Raw genomic sequence first — 22,364 nt, forward strand, 5'->3', positions numbered from 1 at the left:
ATTTATTCAGCTGCCCTAGAATCTGGTTTGGGACTTCCCTATTTATTCCCAACACCTCCTAATGGGGGCAGAGCTAATCACTTACACGGTTCTGTGCTGCTAAGCATGGCCAACTTATGACCACTTAGGATTCAAGCACATGTTGATACCTTAAGACCAGTAAGCATTTGATAAAGTAGGGAAGCAGGGTGGTTAGATTTGTTGTAATCAACAGTAAGAGGAGGAAATTAATTCATGGATCTGTGCCCAAAACTCAGTTTCTTTTTGTACAAATTTTTTTTAAAACTCAGCAACTCCCCAGAAAAGGGAGTCATAACACCATTTAAACAGGAGTTTTCTGAGCACATTCCCTACTTGACCCGTTTAACTACTGCAAACAAAACACATCAGATAGGGCTGGTTTACTGTCAGGGTTTTGCTTTGCAATCTGGCTCACCCTGGCTCAGTGAGTGTGCTCTTTAAAGGAAGCTGACAGAATGTTCTCTGAGTTTAGTTGAAGGAAGACTTCTGGGTAGAACTCTTAACCTCCCATTAGAGAAGGAACCTCAAGTGAAGTCTGAAGCACAGAGACTCATTACTAGAAATACAAACCAACAAAACAAACTCCAGACATGTTTTTCAAATTTAAGTGTTTTCTGAGAAGTTGGTTTCCATGTGGTTTAAGCACCAGTAAACAATAAACCCATCTTGATGTTTTGTAGCCTTTTGGTTCATTATGCCAAGACAAGTGTAGTGTAGAACTTCTTTCAGTTCTTATGCCAAAATCAGTGAACCATCTCTCTCCCACTTTAGGATGTCGCATGTACTTCAGTTTGAGGATAAAAGCAGAAAAGTGAAAGATGCAAGCATGCAAGACTCAGACACATTTGAAATCTATGATCCTCGGAATCCAGTGAATAAGAGGAGGAGGGAAGAAAGCAAAAAGCTGATGAGAGAGAAAAAAGAAAGAAGATAAAATGAGAGCAATGATAACCAGAACTCGCTGGAAATGTGCCCACAATAAATGGCCTTATAATAGCCATTGTTCCCAACAGCATCACTTAAGGGTGTGAAAAGAAGTATTTTTGAACCTGTTGTCTGGTTTTGAAAAGCAATTATCTTCTTATGTAAATTGTGGAATGACGTAAGCAAATGCTTTTGGCTACTGGTATATGTTTTTTTCTTTTTTCTAATTGACCTTTTGTATTGCTAAATCTGAAATAAAATCACTTTCCTTCCAGTTTACATATTAACCATTTGCAGACCACGCAAGCCTGTTTGTATCTTTTTACCCTAAAATCTGTGAAGCCTTTGTTTTCAAGATTTTTTTTATAAAAGTTTTACAGGAAGAATATTTAAGGGAAACCTCCTTGGCATTCTGCTATCTTTGAAATATAATTGTTAAATTATGTAATATAAAGATTGGTAGGTTTGTTTTGCATATAAATATCTAAAAATAGCCAAGTCAGTAAGACTTCATCGCCTTAAGTCTTCAGGAACCCCTAAGTGAACGCTGACACCCGCTTCTAGGTCAGTACCGGGGCTTAATGCAGTCCAGACACGACCACACCACGTAATACCAGCCAAGCTCGCTGCAGACCATGGCCCGACACCATCCACCTGCCCTTCTCAGCACAGCAGCAGCAGGAGCATGTACAGAGGCCCCATCCTGGCAACAGAACTCATTAAGAATTTAGCCTTTTATGACAATCGCTCATGCTATTTACTCTATATTATCTATTTAGTCAATATCTTCTAGGATCTGAATGCCAAAATTATTACCACAGGTTAACGCTCAGTTACCTAATAAAACCTTACCAGCTACATATTTTCAGATAGTGTCTCATCAGTTCTCTCTTTTGAAGTGGAACCCAATAGGCTTTCTTTATGAAGCTACCAGGCGGCAGAAGTGATAAAGAATGTGCCTGCCAAAGCAGGAGATGTAGAGAGATGCGGGCAGAATCCCTGGGTCGGGAAGGTCCCTCGGAGGAGGGCGTGGCAACCCACTCCAGTATTCTTGCCTGGTTTTCCACAGAGGAGCCTGGCAGGCTACAGGCCTTGGGGCTGCCCAGAGTCGGACAACTGAAGCAACTTGGCACACACACGCAGGCTTTCTTGACAGCAGTTTCTCTACAACATAGTCCCAGACACTACAAGTGTAGCAGCAGCAGCCTCACTTCTGGCCATGTTAGAAAAGCAAATTCTTGCCATACTACCCACCACCACTGCCTCCATCTAGACTGAATGTGAAACTTTGATCATAGAGAGCTTGTTAAACAACCTTCCAGCTTCACTGCTGGTGATCCAGTCTTTGAGACCAGCAATATCTAGTGAAGTTTAAAATGTTCATATCCAGTGATCCAAAATTTCAAATCTAGGTCTGCCCCCTAAAGAAATTCTCACACACTGCTCAAGGGAACTGTACTAAATATACATTGAAGTATCAACCAAAGACTAAGTTATTGTATATCCATGCTGCGGAATACTTTGTAAGCAGTAAAGATCAATAAACCAGACCTCTGTGTATTAGTTTCTCTTAAAAATAATGTGAGGAAAAGGAAACCTCCCATATAAAAATGTAAAATGTGCAACTCACGATTATATATTATTTATGGATGTACACATGTAGCAAAAGTATAAAAACAAAAAAATAGTGTTTACCTCTAAGGAGGCAAAAGGAATACACAGGGAGATTCACTTAGGTTTGTAATGTTTGATTTCTTAAGATAGATAGATGTTGGGTAGTCAATCCTCGCTATATTTTTCTCTATACATTTTGGTATGCCTGGAATATTTCATAATTTATTCTTTATGATCATATCTAGAACCTGGGGTGAGAAGACAGAAGGACAATCCCTTTCTTTTTTGCACAGAAGTAGGACAAAGTTTCAAAGAGGAGAGGGATATGACAAAAGTTTTCTGGGAAATAGATGCAAAGTCACCAAAAAATAAGCCAGTGTTTGGAAATGTGCCCTGTCTTTCCCTCATCACTGTAATAGCAGTTGTATTACAGAGGTTCACAAAGCAAAAGGCTCTTTTCTCAGCTCACGAAGTCTCTGTTGGTTACTGTTGAAAAGTATTACCACTAGATCTGTTTATATTGAAGTACCCCATAGGTTTTCTCTATCATTCCTCCAAGACTGTGTCCACCTAAAACAGTGGTTTTGTCTCCAAAACAGAAGGAACCTCAGGTCTCTGGGGCGCAACCGGAAGACTAGTATTTATAGGCTGAAAAAGAGAACTGAATGACAGAATTAAAACAGGTTGGCTGAGTGCTCCTTATGTTGCTTTAACTGCAAGGAGCAGAAAGATCTGAAATTCTACAGAGATTAGAATCTAATCAGAATTTCACCATGATAATAAAACTGACTTTGAACTTAACCAAATAATAGCAGTAGCAATTTTGAAAAGCTTAAGAACGTGGTTAAACTGTTATATATGATATTAAATGTGCTTATAGCAAAATCTTTGGAAATGTCACAGGAACATGTTTCAGTGCAGTTCAGTTCAGTCGCTCAGTCGTGTCCGACTCTTTGAGACCCCATGAATCACAGCACGCCAGGCTTCCCTGTCTATCACCAACTCCCGGAGTTCACTCAGACTCACGTCCATCGAGTCGGTGATGCCATCCTGCCATCTCATCCTCTGTCGTCCCCTTCTCCTCCTGCCCCCAGCCCCTCCCAGCATCAGGGTCTTGTCCAATGAGTCAACTCTTCACATGAGGTGGCCAAAGTACAGGAGTTTCAGCTTTAGCATCAGTCCTTCCAAAGAACACCCAGGACTGATCTCCTTTAGAATGGACTGGTTGGATCGCCTTGCAGTCCAAGGGACTCTCAAGAGTCTGTTTGGGCCATGCAAATTGCAAAAAAAGAAAAAAAAGAATTCAAAGAAAAAAGAGAAAATATGTAAGAAAATTAGCCTTTATAGTTCATTCTAGTTTTACATTTATTTGGGCTTATTTTTCTCTATATGCATCCTCTAGGGATGTGTTATCCTGAAACAGTGAAGTCTGGTAGCCTTCTTGTTCACTGTCTTTGGTGATGCTGGACATTGTAGAGAGCAGAGACAAAAGCAACTCCCAGCAATTTTTTTTTCCTCATTTTCCTGACAAGCCATTTTTTTCACATTGGTTACAGCTTATGGCAAGGTCAAAGTTAAAATTCACTCTAGACCTCCCCTTTCTCAATAGGTAATTGAAGAAATGCAGATCTCTAGAATTCTTAATGATATAATAGCAAAATGCACATTATCACATGCCTGCAGCTCTCTGTATGCTCCGAGGCCACGCAGTCAGTAATACGTCTGCTGCCTCTAAAAACAGGGACACCATAGAACAAGGTCATTAAAAAAGTGTGAGGAGATAAGTGGTTTGCTGCTGTTGTTTTTAGAACAAGTTCAATAAACTATGGTGTCCTTATCAACTGTCACTACCAAGTCTCTTGATAGGATCTGACGTGTGAGGTACATAAACCTGTGCTGTTGTATCACTGTGGCCTGAGTGAAAAGGTTAGATAAATGCAGAATATTGCCCCAACATGCTGTTTAATCTTGGTGATAACAAGAAAGAAAATGGATGTGTGAAGTGAGTTACCATTGAGGGTTGTATCTGTATAAGCAATTTGTATATACGGGGTGTAGAGAAGTTAAGAGGGGTTACATTCTTTGACACCGTCATTCACAAAAAAAAAAAAAGGGAGGTCTGGTGTCTCTATGGCTTTGACTCCTTTCCAGTGACTACAGTTTATCCTGCGATACCACTTCTGCTTCCTAGAAACCAGGAGGGTTTCCTGTCCCATATATATTTTATCTCCGTTCTTTTAGCTTTTAATTAAGGCGAAATAGGAGCCATATTTTAAAGAAATCCTTTCTAATAAGGATTCAATGAAATCCAAATTCCTAGAGAAATAAAACAATCTTAACAAGTATTAAAAGTCCCCATAAGAAGTATGCTTGTGGAAAGAATAGTCATTATTCCTCAAAATCTTCTTTGCAAAGCCATACTCGAACATCTTTGTCACAGGTTCTAAGGGCTGTGCTAATCCCTGGGCAGTTTTCAATGGTGCACTGCTTAACTGGCTCCGTAAAAAACAGAAGGCAAGCAAAGCCCTGATTTGCATCATTTGCCAACTTCTGTGGTGTAAATACTCTCACCGTGGCTGATTTCAAGCCACCAAAGGTAGCTCTCGGCTACAAATGGTTATTTTTCCCATTCTGTTTCATTGCTAAACAAGAACTTCTACAGTAACTCTTGCGCTGGCCCTAAAGAACTCACAAAGGTTTTTAACCTTTTTTCCAAGATGACAGTCTTCAGGGGTATTTCTCTTTTATGTGATTACTTCAGACAGTTTGGTGAAGTTCTAAACTGTAGCAACATCTGCACCCTATGCTTTTCATGATGAGTTTGCATCTTTAGGTTATCTGCTGAGAGAGTTTTCTGAAGTCACTTGGCTCACATTTATTTTTCCCTCTGCTCATCTTTTTGCCTCAATTTAGTCCAAATCTCACAGAATAAAGGGGGAGGGAGAAGGAAATGTAATTACATTTCTTTGAATTATTTTCTGTAAGTGATAATGTAGAAATTCATCATTTAAATTTTTTGGAAGATATTTTGGGCTAAGGTTGGAGAATCCTACCTGGACAGAACACCAGCTTCTAAATGAAATGCAGACAGGAATCTGGTCTCTCTCTTCCACATCTGCTGGGGATTATTCCTTTAAGGTTAGATCATGATATTAATTCACATTACTTGATCAGTAAGAACATCTTCTGAAGGCTTTCTTCACAGCACCAGTCAAAAAGAAGGTGTTCTTAATCTTTTAGAAAATTGTTATTTTCTCATTCCATGATGCCAGAAATGATAATCATTGCTGCAGTTCCAGTATTTTTTAATAATCAGGATAATTTTGAGAGCAGAAAACTCTTATTTGATTTTCTCATTTGTTTTCTGATTAATATAATTGGAGCTTTGTTATTCAAATGCTTCAATAAGAATATATTTGAAACAAAGGGCATCATGTATTGAAAACATATTTGAAATGAAAGGCATCATGTATAGAAAATAAATGACTACTCTAAAGTAGTATCTATTCTATGGCTAGTTCTCACTGCTTATGAGTAAATTTAAAATTTGTGAACTACCTTTTTTTTTGTATTATGTGTGTAAATTGTTCTTTAATTTGCAATTTTTGAGGAAATATTTTATTTAGGGTAAGAGGAATGTGATCTCTGCTCTAAACTTTTATTATATTATTGGTGTAAATGAATACAGTAGTTAAGAATGGGTACTATCTCCCAAGCAACCAAGAAATTCAATTAGTGATTTTTAAATTAATTTAGAAAAGTTGTGCATGTGAGGTGTGGGTCCATTTCGGAGAGAAGTTTCCTAATGTCCATCTTGTGGATTTCATGTGTCATCAAGCCAACATGTCCAACGCTGAACCCGTCTGCACCTCCGAGCCCTTCTTGCCCTGGATCTGCTTCTCCTGCACTTTCCCCCATCTTCCCCATTGGCAGTGAGACTTTTCTAGTTGCTCAGGCCAAATAGTTTGGATTCCTGTCTTCATCTCACACCCTGTATCCAGTCCGTTATGATAATCTGTTGGCTCAACCGTTGACATATACCCAGAATTTCACCATTTTTTTACCACTTCCCACTGTTACCAACCCTGGTCAAAGGGACCATCAGCGTTCGTATGGACACCTATAACAGCACCATAACCAGTCTCCCTGCTTCCACCCTTGTTTCCCTAAAGTTATTAACAACACAGCAGCCAAGTGAACCCTTTTAAACATAAGTCATATTGTTACACTTCTCTGCTCAAAACCCGTCAGCGTCTCCCCATTTCACTCACAGTAAAACCCACAGCCTCACAATGGCCTACGAGGCTCTGGAGGACCACTGTCCCCTCCCTCAGTCTCTGACTCCCCGCTTAGTACACTCCTCGTCACTGGACTGACCACACCGTGTGTGCGGTTCTGCATCAGACGAGCCAGATGCCGTCCTCTCGGGTGCTGTGCACTAGCCAGTTCCTCCGCCTGACCTCTTGTCCTCCACACCCAAGTCCCACATCTCCTTCAAGTCTGCTCAAATGGCCCTTTTCTCATTATGGTCTACAGTGACTTACTCAACTTTAAAATTGCAACCTACCCCACCCCGCATGCTCAGTTTCTCTACGCCTCCCACTGTAGTTATATTCAATGGCACTACAAACTCCTAAGCACTCTTCCTTATTAATTTATTTAACTCTTACAAACAACCCTATGGAGGAAGTACGAACTCGTTACCATTTTACAGGTGAGAAATTAAGCTTTACAGATGTTAATTGTTGTTTATCATAATCTCCCACCATAGAATGCCCTCCAGGAGGACAAGGAGTTTGGTCAGTTTTACTATTGATCCAGTGCCTAGAACCATGCCTAGCGAAGACAGATGCTTAATATTTGTTGAATGAATAACCCTCCCTCCAAAGAAAAAAACAACAACAACAGGATCCATTATAGAATTGAGGCTTCCCTGGTGGCTCAGACACTAAAGAAAATATTTGTTGAATGAATAACCCTCCCTCCAAAGAAAAAAACAACAACAACAGGATCCATTATAGAATTGAGGCTTCCCTGGTGGCTCAGACACTAAAGAATCTACCTGCAATGTGGGAGACCCAGATTCAGTCCCTGGGTTGGGAAGATGCCCTGGAGAAGGAAATGGCAACACATTCCAGTATACTTGCCTGGAAAAGCCCATGGACAGAGCAGCCTGGCAGGCTACAGTCCATGGGGTCGCAACGAGTTGGACATGACTGAGCAACCAATGTTATATAGTGTTAATCTGTATTTTATCACTTAATATTACCATCATAGCCTTGAAACTCCAGTACTTTGGCCACCTCATGCGAAGAGTTGACTCATTGGAAAAGACTCTGATGCTGGGAGGGATTGGGGGCAGGAGGAGAAGGGGATGACAGAGGATGAGATGGCTGAATGGCATCACTGACTCGATGGACATGAGTCTGGGTGAACTCCAGGAGTTGGTGATGGACAGGGAGGCCTGGCGTGCTGCGATTCATGGGGTCGCAAGGAGTCGGACACGACTGAGCAACTGAACTGAACTGGATTACCATCATTTCAGAAAGTTAGGACATTTTTATACTAAAAATGAAGGAAGGTTATAACTTCAGTTCAGAAACAGCTCTAATATTTGAAGAAATTTAACTTTAGGAAAACTTACTACATTGTCCTTTTCTCATTCTACTATAAGACACTTTGTCACAGGTGGGCACAGATCCAAAGAGCATTTGGAGAGACCTGTGGTCTGTAGGAAAACATACATGGCTTCCTTGAGTACCTGCTCTTTATAGAAAGCGATATTCTAACTCCTGAGATGGGAGGGAGCCGAGGGCCAACAGGTAATGTGTAGAAACCAGACGTGTAATGTGTATAAGGCTTCAGACATGCAACTGATTTAACAGAAAAACCATATAACCTCTTAATATCAGTTTTCTGCTCTCACATGGGAACAGTATCAGCTGCCTTACCTACCTGTCACAGTCAAAAGAAGGGATAAACACAAAAACCAAGCTTTATAAAGCATATAATGATAACAGCTAACATTTAATGGATGCTTCCTTTATGCCAGACACTCTTCTAAGTACTTTATCTGTATTAACTCTTTTAATCCTTATAAACAACTCTATGAGATAGGCTCTACTGTTGTCTCCATTTTACAAATGAGGAGGAGACTTGAAGCTTAGCAAAGTTAAGCAATGTGTCCAGGTCACACATGAAGTAAAGCAGCTTGCTGAAATTTAAAACAAGACTGAACCCAGAGTTCTGAGTTGGTCACTAGACTACCATGCCTCTTGCTATACAAACCAGACTGCTTTACAGTACACCTCTCGAATACCTATAGGGTTACAATCCAAAGGAGGCTAACAGCCCAGAAGAAAGACACAACACAGTGACTTCAGTTGACAAGAGTTATATGTGTAAGAACGAAGTGAGTGCTAGAATGAACACAGACTGTAGTTTAGTGGGATTAGTCTAGAACTGCTTTGTGGCGGAGGGAATTCTGACCATAATTTGGAAGGAAGGGAGAACATGGCATTGAGGAGACAGGTCATGTTGCAGGTGGAGAGAACGTTATGCAGACAAGCCATTAAGACAAATGCAGGAGACAGTGATGTGTCTACATGATGCCAAAACATCTGGTCAATTCAGTTTAAAAAAAAAAACTCTATCAGCATAGATTTCTTCAGTCAATCCAGATGTTTGGCGTCCTGTAGACAAAACATCCAGATGATTAACTGAAGATCTGACAGAGTTGACTGAATTAACCAGATGTTGTAGCATTGTATAGACATCGTGTCAGGACATTTGTTTGGCTGGAGTGGGGTCCAGCTGTCAAGGAGATAATGGTCTGGGCAATGAGAGAGGACTGGAGCTTGCATTTGACGCAACTGGGAGCTGCTGGGAGAGGCGTGTGATGGAAAGGATGCTTAAGGAAGAGGATTCTAACAACCATGTGAAGAAAAAAATATGGTGAGAGGAAAAGTTGCAGACAGGAAAGAGGATGTGAGTAGAGTGCAGGTGTGTGTGAGGTAATTAGAGCCTGGACCAGAATCAGGCTGGGGAAAGAAACAGGAAGGAGCAGATCTGAAAAACATTACAGAAAAAGAACAGGAAGTCATGATGGGCTAGACAAGGGAGTGAAACTGCACATCACCCCAAGGTTGGAAGCCTCCAGGCCTGGGAAAGCAGCTGCCGTCAGCCTCGCCACAGTAGTGAACCAAGACGGAATCCCCAAGAGACCTCCCCCACGCACCTCCACCCAGAGGCCAGAGCCGGGCCCACAGGCAGAGGGAACTTGGTTGGAGACCACAAACACAACTCTTATGCAAGGCTCCCTATTCCTTTTAGAGCCACCTAAATGATTTCCTTTCAAATCCAATTTCATGCAAGGATTGAGAATGCTAGATTAAGACTGTTAGGTAGACCCAACTTCAGCCAAAAAAGACAATATTTTGATGTAATTTGCCTTTATACAGTATATAATGTAAACTAAGATCTATAGAGGTATGACTAAATTAGATGAGATTAAGAGAAAAAAATATAACCTATATTACCTAGTTAGCATTATAAAATCCTGTTAACAGGCACAATTAATGGCTGAATTCAAGAATTTATATATCTTTTAAAATCCTTAATTTATGAAACCTTGGAACATTGACTCTTGGTTTGGATATTCTGCAGATTTTTAAAAATTGCAAGTATCTTATTTGACAAGAATCAAGTTTATATTTATCTCTAAAGAGTCACAAATTCTAAATTACTAGGATTCAAACTATGGTAACTGTGATAGTGTGCGCCTGTTTATTTTTAAAAATTCCAAATATTCATGGTTTTGAAAATTCGCAGTTTCAAATGTTTTCAGCCCCAGGTTTATCAGTCCACCCCACCAGCGCGTGCCCTTTACAAAAAACACCCAGGATTTCTTCAACTGTTTCCTTGTTCATTTCAGGAGGCAAGAAACCATCAGCAGAGGTTTGTTGTTGTTGTTCAGTCATTGTGTCCAACTCTTTGCCACCCCACAGACTGCAGCACGCCAGGCCTCCCAGTCCCTCACCATCTGCCAGAGCTTGCTCAAACCCATGTCCATTGAATCGGTGATGCCATCCAACCATCTCATCCTCTGCCGTCCCCTTCTCCGCCCTCCTGTCAACAGAGGTTACTCTCTGTTCATGGTTTGGAGCAAAACCGAGAATTTCTCTCTCTCCCTCTCTCCCCTCCCATCTCTCTCTCCTTCCTCCTCCCCCCACCAGAGAAACAACACAGAATGTGAGACCATAAATATATTGATGCGTTCCAAATCACCATGGGGGAGGTGGAAGGGTCAGGAAGCTTGTTAAAATCAATTTCCCAGACCTCTGAAATGACAAGTCTGTTGATCTGGGGTGGGAGCCCAAGCATCTGTTGCTTTTTCTGTTAGATTTTTAACAAACTTCCCCAACACTTCTGATGCCTGTTTCCTGAAAATCAGACTTAGATGCTGCCCTAAAGCAGAAAGCTAGAGAATGAAATGCATCTATTGGAAATGCAAATTTAAAATGGTAAAACGTAGATTAAAATTATTTCACATCCCTTAGTCCTTCCTTTATGTAATAAGTGCCTAAGTAAATTCACTGTGTTCTATGATATGCAGAATGTTTCACAGAAACTGCATAAAGCCAAGCACACCTACGCAATCAAGCTAGAAGTGCAGAAGACAAATGGGACAGCTTGTCTGTTCTCAGTTCACAGCAGTGGCCATGACAGCCCTTCCCGAACACAATGTGTACATGATGGGAAATATAATTAATGATCTCGGTAAGTATTTCTAGTGCTCCAAGGCTGAGTAACTTATCAGATAGAAAAAACAGTTGAGTTCACCAAAACAATGGGTGATTTATCCAGGTGTGTTTGAATATAACCTTCCCACAGCCATCTTTTTGTAAGAAATACTTCAAAGTTAGTAGACAGCAAACTATTCAAAAAGTTAATCAGTGAAATGTCCCCCATCATAACATCAAGATTACCGTGTTTGTTCTCCACATATAATCCCTTAGGTATCCTTTTCTGGCTGTACTAAATCTGCTACAAGAAATATTAGTGGATTTTTTCCCCTGGTACTATGGCTTCATTTGCCTTAAGCTTAACTCACTCTCAGAAATCTTTTCCCCAAGGATATAGGAATAAGAATAAACTGGGAGAACCTTATTAGGGGCCCTTCATTACCTAAGGTGTAACAATTAAAAGTCAAACTTACTTTTATTGTGCTTTGAATGATGCTTTGGGAACAATCAAGGGTCTCATATGTAACTCAAGTAGTTTTGACTTGAGTAGTGATTCTTTCCCACTTCGCATTCTCCTGCCACTTTCAAATCTCATCTGCAACCATGGGGAATGGGAGAGAATTAGGACAAGCTAGGATTACAAAAGAAAACCCTTAGGAACTTTCAGAATATAAAAAGCCCTTGCCTTCTGATACAGGTTAAAATGAAGATTCATTTCCAATGATCCTCTTTTATCCCACGGCATGTGCTCTAGAGCCTGAGCATCTATCTGCCTCTACATCCTCTGATCAAAGAAGACAGCTTGCCTTTGCTCCTGAACCAAACCTGGTCTCTTTCATTGGTTCAAACAACACTAGGGGTTGGGAGGAGAACCCTTGTTGGGGCTTGACTTCACAGGGTTTATAACACTACCTTCTTGGAACTCTCTCCTCCCACCTCTTAATCCTGACTCTCCCTTTTTTTTTTTTTTTAACTCTGATCTTAGATGCTGGGTCTGAAATACTCCCTGAGATAAAATGGCCTTCAGAGCCCAGGCATTTAACAGGTGGAAGCTAAAAGTGCTGCCTGTTCCACATGACTTAGCCTGTACCACCTCACTTTCCCACCACGAATACTCATCAAATACTTGTCTGCCTGTAAAACCTGTGGCACAAGCTAGCCGATTTAGTGACAAGACAGTAATTTATGACTTGGGCCATCCGATGTTCTATCTCACCTGCAGAGGCCCATGGCTTGTTCAAGAAATAGATCTGCCTGGAAGTTGAGACTCTACGATAACTAAAGAGGCTTCTCAGCATCACCGTTCGGGACCACAGCCCTCTGCCTTTGGCCCCCAACCATCTGCAGCACTTTGAGGAAGATGGTTTTTCACCAGGCCTACAATTTCATGGCCACCCAGTAAGATGTGGAAGAAAGACACTCTTTCCAGGCCTGTGAGCTATATGAGTAGCCAAAGTGTCTCTCCACAGGCTGGCAATAGTCCCAGGTTTAAGAACGAGGTCCTCATGACCTGCTGAGCTGGGAGAATATTGTGTTCCTGGATGACAACCTGCCTTTGGCTCCCGGGTGAACCCTCTCTGTAGGTATAATGTGAAAATGTGTTTAGTGCCTCTCTTCAAAGAAAACCTCCTCTCTGCTGACAAGGGTTAGTAATATGCTAAAATGGTACACTTACGTCTCTCTCTCCTTTATCCAAGACACTTAGTGTCTCCTGAGGTTTGCTAGTTAATAACGGGGCTTTTTTTTTCCCCCTGACAATCCCATCAAGTATCACCTGAAGAAGGGCTAGCCATTTCAAAATCCATAGTAGCCAAAGAATTCTTCTAGCCCCTGCATGCACCTGAACGCAGCTCCTCTTGTCTTCTATCCCACATTATCCTTACTGCTTTTCAATAAAGTATCTCCTACAAATAGAGGGAAAAATATTTTTTATTTTGTTTTTCTGCAAGTGCACTTTTTTCCAATCATCTTACGTGCTGGAAGTTAAGTAAACAGTGACCTAAAAATGTTGCAGCACCTTCCAGAACCAAGGTTTTTTTTTTTTTTTCCCTCTGTCTCGTCCAATATGATGGGGCCAAGTTTGACATTTCCAGAGTATTTAAAATATAAGGCTAAAATATAACCTTGGTGGTCATTGGCCTGACATGAGTCTCATTAAATTTAAGGAAACTGCTTCCAGGATACGACTTAGATGCTTCAGAATTTGTTGGAGTGTGGTCAACAAAAAAATAAAATTTCAAATCCCAGTTTATTTGTTTGAAGGACCTCCTCGAGGTAGACTCTATACAAGAAACAATTCCATCATCCAGAGTGAATATTCACTCATTTTTTTTTCCAGCCAGGAGTTTGGAAGAAGCCAGCAGGCAATGTAAACATTTGGTAACATCCTTCCCACTGCCAAGATGGATTAATGCTGGGAGATCTTACAACTGGTGAGTAATCGGTAGTACTTACAGACCCTTCATGATCCCCAAGGTGTGATTATTTTCCTACATGGATTTCTGTCCTCATCCTCCAAAGGGTGCTTTGTCATTTGCTTTACTCTCTCCGCTCTGGACTCTCAAGCCCATGTTACAAGTATGGCATGGTTTCCAAGTCATTGCTGACTTCCTTCTCAAACCAAGACGATGAGCACTTTAGAGACACTGCTAAAATATGAGGGCTATATTATCAAAGTTATACCAGTTTCCTTTTAAGTGATTCTGGAAAGGTATGAATAGTTGTTTATTAAAATTTAGAACCTAAGCATCCTTTGGTTCCACTGGTTTGGTTTATTATGCCCCTACCTAATACTCAAGCTGATTTGAAGATATCATGGATATACTAAAATCTCACACTATGGAGAACCTAATTGAAACAATAACCCCACTGTGAGTTTTCAAAATAAACGCTCTTTGCGTCTTTTAGCACTATCATTCATTCCTTAAATTTTGCTCACCTCCACTACCCCAACTCTTCAACTTATGTTCAACTCCCTTCTTGGACTAAAATGGCCTCTGAAAAGGGAAATGAAATCTGACATCAAAAGAACTCACATTTGGGAATCAAACAGCCTAAAGGTCAAACTCTGCCTCTGCCACCAACTAGCTGGGAATCCTTAGATGATTCACCTAATTGCTCTGAGCTTTGGTTTCCTCATCTGCAATTTGGACATACAGTTTACCTCAAAAGACTGATGGTTCTTTGACCTAAGCCAAACTCCTTTCCTTTAGGCTTAGGGACCTGCAAACCTTTGCCTCCTAATCACTCAGGAGGTAGGTACTTTGGTCCTCTTCCCAGATCCCTTCAGCTGAGTCCCAAGTCTTAAGGTCATCCCCAACAGTAAGGCTAATTTTGGAAAACTGGGCTAAATACATCTCCAAAACCTCATTATTTCTGATTAGAAGTCTCACCCCCAGAAACAGTGTTGCCTAAGCTGAGTGCTACCCCTCATTCACAGTAGCCCACAAACCAGTGGGCCCTGCCTTACCTGATATCAGAATCAGCCAAGAGCTTTGAAAACCACAGATGTGTGCTCCACTCCCAAGCCTCTATTTTAAGTTTCCTGGGTAATTCTGATGATAACCTCAGTTTAAGAAGCTCTGATTTTAGTAGCCACCAAACATCCCTATCTTTTCCTCCCACACCTTTGAACTGGCATATCTCTCCTGAGCTGCATAAACCCACTGCTACTTCTCCTGAACCCAGTTAGATGTTGACTATAAGCTCCAAACAGGTCACAGGGACTCAAGCTACTGATTATGGCTTAGGAACCCTCCTCCACATCCCCAGCCCCTTGGGTCCAAGAGGCAGAAAAGGCATCACCTTTTAGCCAAAGAAATATAATCAAGAAAGCACTGGGGTTGTAGAATCAGTAGCAGCCAGTGTGGAACAATGGATCTAAGTTCAAAAGATTTAAAGGCCTGAGACTCCAACAGTGATCAAAAGCAGATAAACACCCGTCTCCCTGCCAAGGCAATCTAATGTGATGCAGCACTGAGCGTGCTGGTGAAGTTCATAAAGCAAGCCTAGAGAGACCTCTGTTGTGAGAGAGTGTGTGTGAATGAGAGAATGTGTGTGAGAGACAGAGTGCCTGTGTGAGTGAGAAAGAGACAGTGTGAGTGGGTGTGAGAAAGAGAAAGTGTGAGTGTGAGTGAGAAAGAGACAAAGTGTGTGTGTGAGTGAGAAAGAGACAAAGTGTGTGTGGGAGAGAGTGTGTGAGAAAGAGACTGTGTGTGAGAGAATGAGTGAAAGAGTGTGTGTGCATGAAACAGTGTGTGAGAGAGACAGAGTGTGTGTGAGACAGTGAATAAGAGTATGTGTGTGTGTAAGAAAGTGTGTGTGTGAGTGTATGAGTGTGTGTGAGGGAGTGCGTGTGTGAATGAGAAAGAGAGTGTGTGTGAGTGAGAGGGAGGGAGGGAGAGAGGGAAGGAGGAAGAGAGAGAGGAAGAAGGAAGGAAGGAAGAAAACAGATCGTGTCAAGTCCTGACGTGATTAAAACAAATCAGCAGGGCAGTCTGCACTTACGGGCATTTTCTAGGAGTACCAGTGCTGCTCATGTGGACCCCAACTCCAACTCTATCTCCACTCATCCCCAAGTTCCAGGTACTTGCCTACACCCTGCTCACTGGTGTGGTTCATAGTATGGCTCACAGTTTAACCTGCGCCTGATAAACTAGACAACACACACAGGGTGTAGGAGCTGGGGCGCTGAGCTGCAGGGACTCCAGCGGGAGCTCCTTCAAGACTGCCCACAAGGAAAGTTCATGGAAGAGTCTGCTGTGAGATGAGACGCTGTGAAGGCAAAGGGAGGTGTCCCTCATTCCCTGTGCTCCTGGGCACTCTTCCCAGCACTGCCTCCTGAGCAGAGTCCAGTAGCTTCCCACTTAAAATGCATCAAGCCCTTTGCTTGACTGACCTGAAAAGAGTGTGTCACCTCACCCAGAATTCTTTTCAGAAGATTTTACAAAGCCATTCATAAGAACGACATATTTCACTATCTGATGTCTTTACTGACATCTCAGAACCCCTAGAATCCTTTGATCACTTTTTCTCCCAGAGGACATAGCTTTTCAGCAAGACCAGTGTGAGGACCATCTCCAAGGAAAACAGTCAGGATCCAAGGTTCACCATCCCTTAGCAAGCCTCTCCAGGCATCGGCAGCCCTGTTCCATGAAATGCTGCTAGGTGCCCATTCTGTTTTTGCTGCAGTGGCTCCCCGCAAGGGCTCCTGGGGTACACAGGCCTGCACCCTAACTCTGGATCCTAGAGCCCGGCCATCCTCCAGCAACTGGCTAACGGATTGGGCTAACAATGGTTGGAAATCGTTAAAACAATTTTAATAAAAATAAAGTCATGAGTAATATGGAACTCTAATACAGATCTCATTAAAGCAGGTAGCTATAAAACCCTATACTTGAAAAATAAGAAAAGCCTGTCTCTCCAAGTGAATTCCAGTTACGGTCCAGGATTTAATTTACGCTTTGGGGCTCTGATACTACTGCAGATGGTGGCCAAACCATTGTCTCAGCACCTGGTGATGGTCAAGCACTGTCTTAGTACAGAGCAAACCTGCCTGGCTGGAGGGAGCAGGTGGCCGGCCAGCGACCTGCAGGCTGTTGCGCATGCGCGTAGCCTGCCCCGGGGGGGGGCGGGGCGGGGAGGGGGCGTGGCTGTCCGGACGGCGGCCCCCGCTGGCCGTGTCTGACATCGCCGTCTGGGGCACCCTCTCATCTCACCCCGACCCGAATTCCTTTCAGGGACTAGTCCTGACTTCGTGATTAATCGGCGCTTTCTGGTTTTCCTAGGGTGACGTCATAGGTGTGCAGAGATAAAACAGGCTCCCCTCTGAAGGCTCCGGCGCAGAGCGGGGTCCTGAGCCCCAGAGGCGGTCCCGGGACCCCGCCCCGCCCCGACGGTGGTAGCCAACTCCGCCCTGCGGCCCGGAGGAGCGCTGGGTGCCCCGCCACGGAGCCTCTGCTCTTTATTGCTTTGGCCCACTGGTTAAATGCAAAGTTCAAGACTTTCTGTGCTTCTTTTCATAGTTATAAAAGTAGGACATGCTCATTTCAAAGGCTGAAAAATTATAGAGAAAAGGTAATCAGGCAACGCTTCACCCTGCGGGCTCCATCTCTGTTCCTTTTGATGCGTTTCTTTCCAGCCTTTTTTGTCTTTCTTTGCAACAGATTTTCAGGTGTTAAACACTGCCCAGCTGCAGTCGTGTTACAAGGAAATAATTTTGAATCTTTTTTAACTTAATGTGGGAGCAGATACATCCCATGTGCTTGGATTAGCCAACATTTCTGTAAAGCTCCTTTAGAACCTCCTTAGTGGATGTACTCTCAGATACGAAAATATTATTTCTATTTATGGACATCTAGGATGGGGCTTCCCTCATAGCTCAGTTGGTAAAGTATCTGCCTGCAGTGAAGGACACCCGGGTTCAATCCCTGGGTCGGGAAGGTCCCCTAGAGAAGGCAATGGCAACCCACTCTAGTATTCTTGCCTGGAGAATCCCATGGGCGTGGGATGTCCGTGGGGTCACAAGAGTCGGACACAACTGAGTGACTAAACCACCAGCAGGATGCCTCCATCTTTTACTGGAATCCAGGTAACAGGCAGACCACCTCTGCAGCCTCTCATGTCTGCCTGGGATTGGTTTTTGGTGAAACATACAAACCCAAACTAAGAATTTCATCCAGTATATATTAAAGAGAGAGAGAACTTGAAAACGTCCGCCCTTTTCCATATTGCTGAGGGTGGGGAACCAGGGTGAGGGCTGGCTGCAGGATGAGCTTTCTGTGTCTGTGAAGTGAGAGATCACAGGGCTTTGCAATGGAGATGGAGGCTGGCAACAGAAGAGGATGCAGCCTCCACTCCGCTGAGAAAGAGAGGTCAAGAAGGTAGTAATCTGGCAACTATGGGGAAAACTCCCTGTGGAGATAAGGGGTTAATTATTTTTTGTTGTTCAGTCGCTAATTCCTGTCTGACTCTTTGTGACCCCGTGGACTGCAGCATGCCAGGCTTCCCTGTCCTTCACTATCTCCCAGAGTTTGCTCAGAGTTATGTCCACTGAGTCAGTGATGCCATCCAACTATCTCACCCTCTGTTACACCCTTCTCCTCCCGCCTTCAGTCTTTCCCAGCATCAGCATCTTTTCCAGTGAGTCAGCTCTTCACATCAGGTGGCCAAAGTATTAGAGTCTCAGCACAATGCTCAAAATTCTCCAAGCCAGGCTTCAGTAATACGTGAGCCATGAACTTCCAGATGTTCAAGCTGGTTTTAGAAAAGGCAGAGGAACCAGAGACCAAATTGCCAACATCCGCTGGATCATCAAAAAAGCAAGAGAGTTCCAGAAAAACATCTATTTCTGCCTTATTGACTATGCCAAAGCCTTTGACTGTGTGGATCACAATAAACTGTGGGAAATTCTGAAAGAGATGGGAATACCAGACCACCTGACCTGCCTCTTGAGAAATCTGTATGCAGGTCAGGAAGCAACAGTTAGAACTGGACATGGAACAACAGACTGGTTCCAAATAGGAAAAGGAGTACGTCAAGGCTGTATATTGTCACCCTGCTTATTTAACTTATATGCAGAGTACATCCTGAGAAACACTGGGATGGATGAAGCACAAGCTGGAATCAGAATTGCCAGGAGAAATATCAGTAACCTCAAATATGCAGAAGACACCACCCTTATGGCAGAAAGTGAAGAGGAACTAAAAAGCCTCTTGATGAAGGTGAAAGAGGAGAGTGAAAAACTTGGCTTAAAGCTCAACATTCAGAAAACTAAGGTCATGGCATCTGGTCCCATCACTTCACGGCAAATAGATGGGGAAACAGTGGAAACAGTGCCAGACTTTATTTGGGGGGGGGGGGCTCCAAAATCACTGCAGATGGTGACTGCAGCCATGAAATTAAAAGACGCTTACTCCTTGGAAGGAAAGTTATGACCAACCTAGATAGCATATTCAAAAGCAGAGACATTACTTTGCCAACAAAGGTCCATCTAATCAAGGCTATGGTTTTTCCAGTGGTCATGTATGGATGTGAGAGTTGGACTGTGAAGAAAGCTGAGCGCCGAAGAATTGATGCTTTTGAACTGTGGTGTTGGAGAAGACTCTTGAGAGTCCCTTGGACTGCAAGGAGATCCACCCAGTCCATTCTGAAGGAGATCAGCCCTGGGATTTCTTTGGAAGGAATGATGCTAAAGCTGAAACTCCAATACTTTGGCCACCTCATGCGAAGAGTTGACTCATTGGAAAAGACTTTGATGCTGGGAGGGATTAGGAGCAGGAGGAGAAGGGGACGACAGAGGATGAGATGGCTGGATGTCATCACTGACTCGATGGACGTGAGTCTGGGTGAACTCCGGGAGATGGTGATGGACAGGGAGGCCTGGCGTGCTGTGATTCATGGGGTTGCAAAGAGTCAGACACAACTGAGCGACTGAACTGAACTGAACTGATCAGTCCTTCCAATGAATATTGAGGGCTGATTTCCTTTAAGATGGACGGGTTTGATCTCCTTGCTGTCCAGTGGACTCTCAAGAGTCTTCTCCAACACCACAGTTTGAAAGCGTCAATTCTTCGGTGCTCAGCCTTCTTTAAGGTCCAACTTTCACATCCATACATGACTACTGGAAAAACCACAGCTTTGACTATACAGACCTTTGTTTGCAAAGTGATGTCTCTGCTTTTTAATACGCTGTCTAGGTTTGTCATAGCTTTTCTTTCAAGGAGCAGGCATCTTTTGATTATTTTTAGAACAGTTATTAAATGATCTATTTTAATTCTGTTGGTCACAAGCTCCAATGTATTATTTGGGAAAACTCTTCTTGTCTCTTTCTATTAAAAAAATAATAAAATCAGAGAAAAAAGGTGGGAGAGCTGGTCTAAGTGAAGGGAGAAAATCACCACTTGCATTTACTGCCCTGCTGTGATCTGCCCTCTGGAAAGTCCCTGGTCCATTTTATGAGAGACTGGTGTAATGTTTTTGTAAGATTCCAGATAGCTGGGATAAGCAGAAGCCATGAGCCATCCAAAACTTCTCTGTGGGCTCCTGCATGAGCCTACTTCTATTTTACCTCCTGCAAGTCACCTTGCCTGCAAGTCGTGATAGGAGAAGGAGACAGTGGGACAAAGGCAGCTGGGGAGTAAATTCAGCCTCCCGGGGCCTTTGCTCCCAGGTTTTATGCACTGTGTCACTTGTGAGTCTAGTTAGTGAATGGGCACACCACCCTACTAGTTGTGTGAGGACCAGAACACTGCAGGTCCCAGCCGTGCCTGGTCATGACTGCCTGTGACCCAGGGGAAAGCCAGGAGCAGCCCTGGCTTTCCCCTCTCCCTCTTTGCTTGGTCTGGGGATGCTTTCCCTTTATGCGAGAGCTCTGCCTCCAGTGCAGTCCGCTTCCTCAATGCTATCTCTGAGAGGAGAGCTAGACTGACCAACTGGCAGCATTAAGACCCGCCACCATGGTGCTTGCTCTGAGAGGAGAGGAGAACCAGCTTTCTGGAGGGCAACACTCCAGACCTGCCTTCCAGCAGCAAACCCACCAGCTCCCAGATCTCAAAATCTGGTCCTCTTTTAGTAGCCAGAGGTTTTCAAAGCTTCCATTTCTGGAGGATGGTTTCCTTTTTGCTGTCTGGCTCTCACAGGACTAGGGAAAAGCCAGCTCCTTCACAGTTACTTCTCATCATGTCCAGTGAGGTCAGTCCCTCTTGGCCTGGGCTCTCAGAATCTTTCTCCAAGTCACAACATTCTCTAGGCACTTACTGACCCTGCTGTGTTCTGCCTGTTAAAAGGTCACCTGCGTTTTGAATTCTTTCCACTCTCCTCCCAGTTATTTGTGATAGCCTCTTAGAAGCTTAAAAATAACATTTATTTCCCCGGTGGTTTTGTATATTTCCATTTGGCAAACTCTATTTTGTTCCATGTGTTTCTAAGGGAACAGAAACCAAAATGGTTTATGTCCTACTTCCTACACTGGCCTGACTGATGTTGTCAGCCTGGAATTGTCCTTCAGCCAGAGTGGGTACTTCCAACCATAAGCTGGACCTTGATGCAGAAACTATATAAACTGCAAAGACAATGGACATTGTTTGGCTGTTGGGAAAGCTACTTCATTGTACTTCCTTTAATCAAGCAGTTAATTTTTTAATAGATAGATTCAAGCCACTTTGCATGGATATGATAATATAAAAGTGGGTTATACCAAGATACTGTGATTGTGAATCCATTGTTAAAATAAAACTGAGGGCAATATCAGACATAAAAATGGAAAGCAGCAGTTACCAGAAGGGGTATACCAGGGGACTTCTGAGGAAAGAAAATGTGCTGGAAATATTCTATTTGAAGACGTGGGTGAATTACATGAGTGTGTTCGCTTGTGGAAATCCAGTGAGCTCTGTAATTTATGATCGCGTTTTTCGGCATGGATGTTCTACCCCAACAAAAAGTTGATTTAAATAAACAGACAAACCGAGGGCTTTGGTTGAGGTAGGCAAGTAAAGGAACGAGGACAGCTCTGCTTTCATTTGCCGCGTATTGTTCTGGTGCTCACACAGTGCTCAGCGGGAAACAGACTCAGTACGTATTACAGAAATGGAACAGTTCATGGCCACGGGGCCTGACTTCAAGGAGTTCACAGTTATGAGTCAGTTACAATATAGATGCAAGTGCTCAGTATATATACCAATGCTGCTAATTAGTTGTGGCAAATGTACCACAGTAATGTAGGGTGTAAACATTAAGGGACACTAGCTACGAGGAATACGGAATTCTCTACACGGTGCTCACAACTTTTCTGTAAATCTAATCCTATTCTATGTTTAAATTTTTATTTTAAAAATATGCAATGCCATGAGAATGACTAGAAGGAAGAGATTATTTTTGTACTAAGGAAATCAGAGATGACTTTGTAGAAGAAAAGATGTGATTACTTTAAAGGAAGAATAGGATCATATCAAGGAAACTAGGGAAGAAGTTAACTGACAGGTGAAAAATGATATAAGCAACTATGGGGTTGGAGTCAGGGGTTTCCCTGGCAGTCCAGTGGTTAAGACTCTGTGCTTCCAATGC

General features: G+C 42.9%; 2 protein-coding genes across 34 annotated transcripts in view; one reads left to right on the forward strand and one right to left on the reverse strand.

Annotated features, from left to right (window-relative positions):
• CWC27 (CWC27 spliceosome associated cyclophilin) overlaps positions 1 to 14,051 on the forward strand; it is a 271,711-nt gene extending 257,660 nt beyond the window's left edge. For 13 of the 16 annotated variants that reach the window (XR_015148865.1, XR_015148866.1, XR_015148864.1 and 10 more), the window contains one exon: positions 793 to 1,232. Coding sequence is in view for 6 of the 16 variants with exons in the window: in XM_086361932.1 (XP_086218058.1) it covers positions 793 to 955 (163 nt within the window). In the remaining 10 variants the exon portion in view is untranslated. Of the gene's footprint in view, positions 1 to 792; positions 1,233 to 11,173; positions 11,338 to 12,525 lie in introns of those variants that run through there. The other 3 variants (XR_015148862.1, XR_015148867.1, XR_015148863.1) reach the window with 2 other exon arrangements.
• The window catches only part of LOC147350446 (uncharacterized), a 114,512-nt gene that overhangs the window by 9,451 nt on the left and 82,697 nt on the right, over positions 1 to 22,364 (reverse strand). For 2 of the 18 annotated variants that reach the window (XR_015148898.1, XR_015148896.1), the window contains exons 3-4: positions 13,758 to 13,951; positions 12,260 to 13,207 (exon numbers count right to left, since the gene is read on the reverse strand). The exons of 12 other annotated variants lie outside the window; for them this stretch is intronic. The gene's annotated coding sequence lies outside the window, so the exon portion shown is untranslated. Of the gene's footprint in view, positions 1 to 11,776; positions 11,899 to 12,259; positions 13,208 to 13,757; positions 13,952 to 22,364 lie in introns of those variants that run through there. 4 more of the 18 variants (XR_015148869.1, XR_015148868.1, XR_015148883.1 and 1 more) reach the window with 4 other exon arrangements.

Source organism: Bos grunniens, chromosome 20 (genome assembly GCF_055505025.1).
Source record: "Bos grunniens cultivar Pamir isolate PY7600 chromosome 20, Bosgru_T2T1.0, whole genome shotgun sequence".
NCBI lineage: Eukaryota > Metazoa > Chordata > Mammalia > Artiodactyla > Bovidae > Bos > Bos grunniens.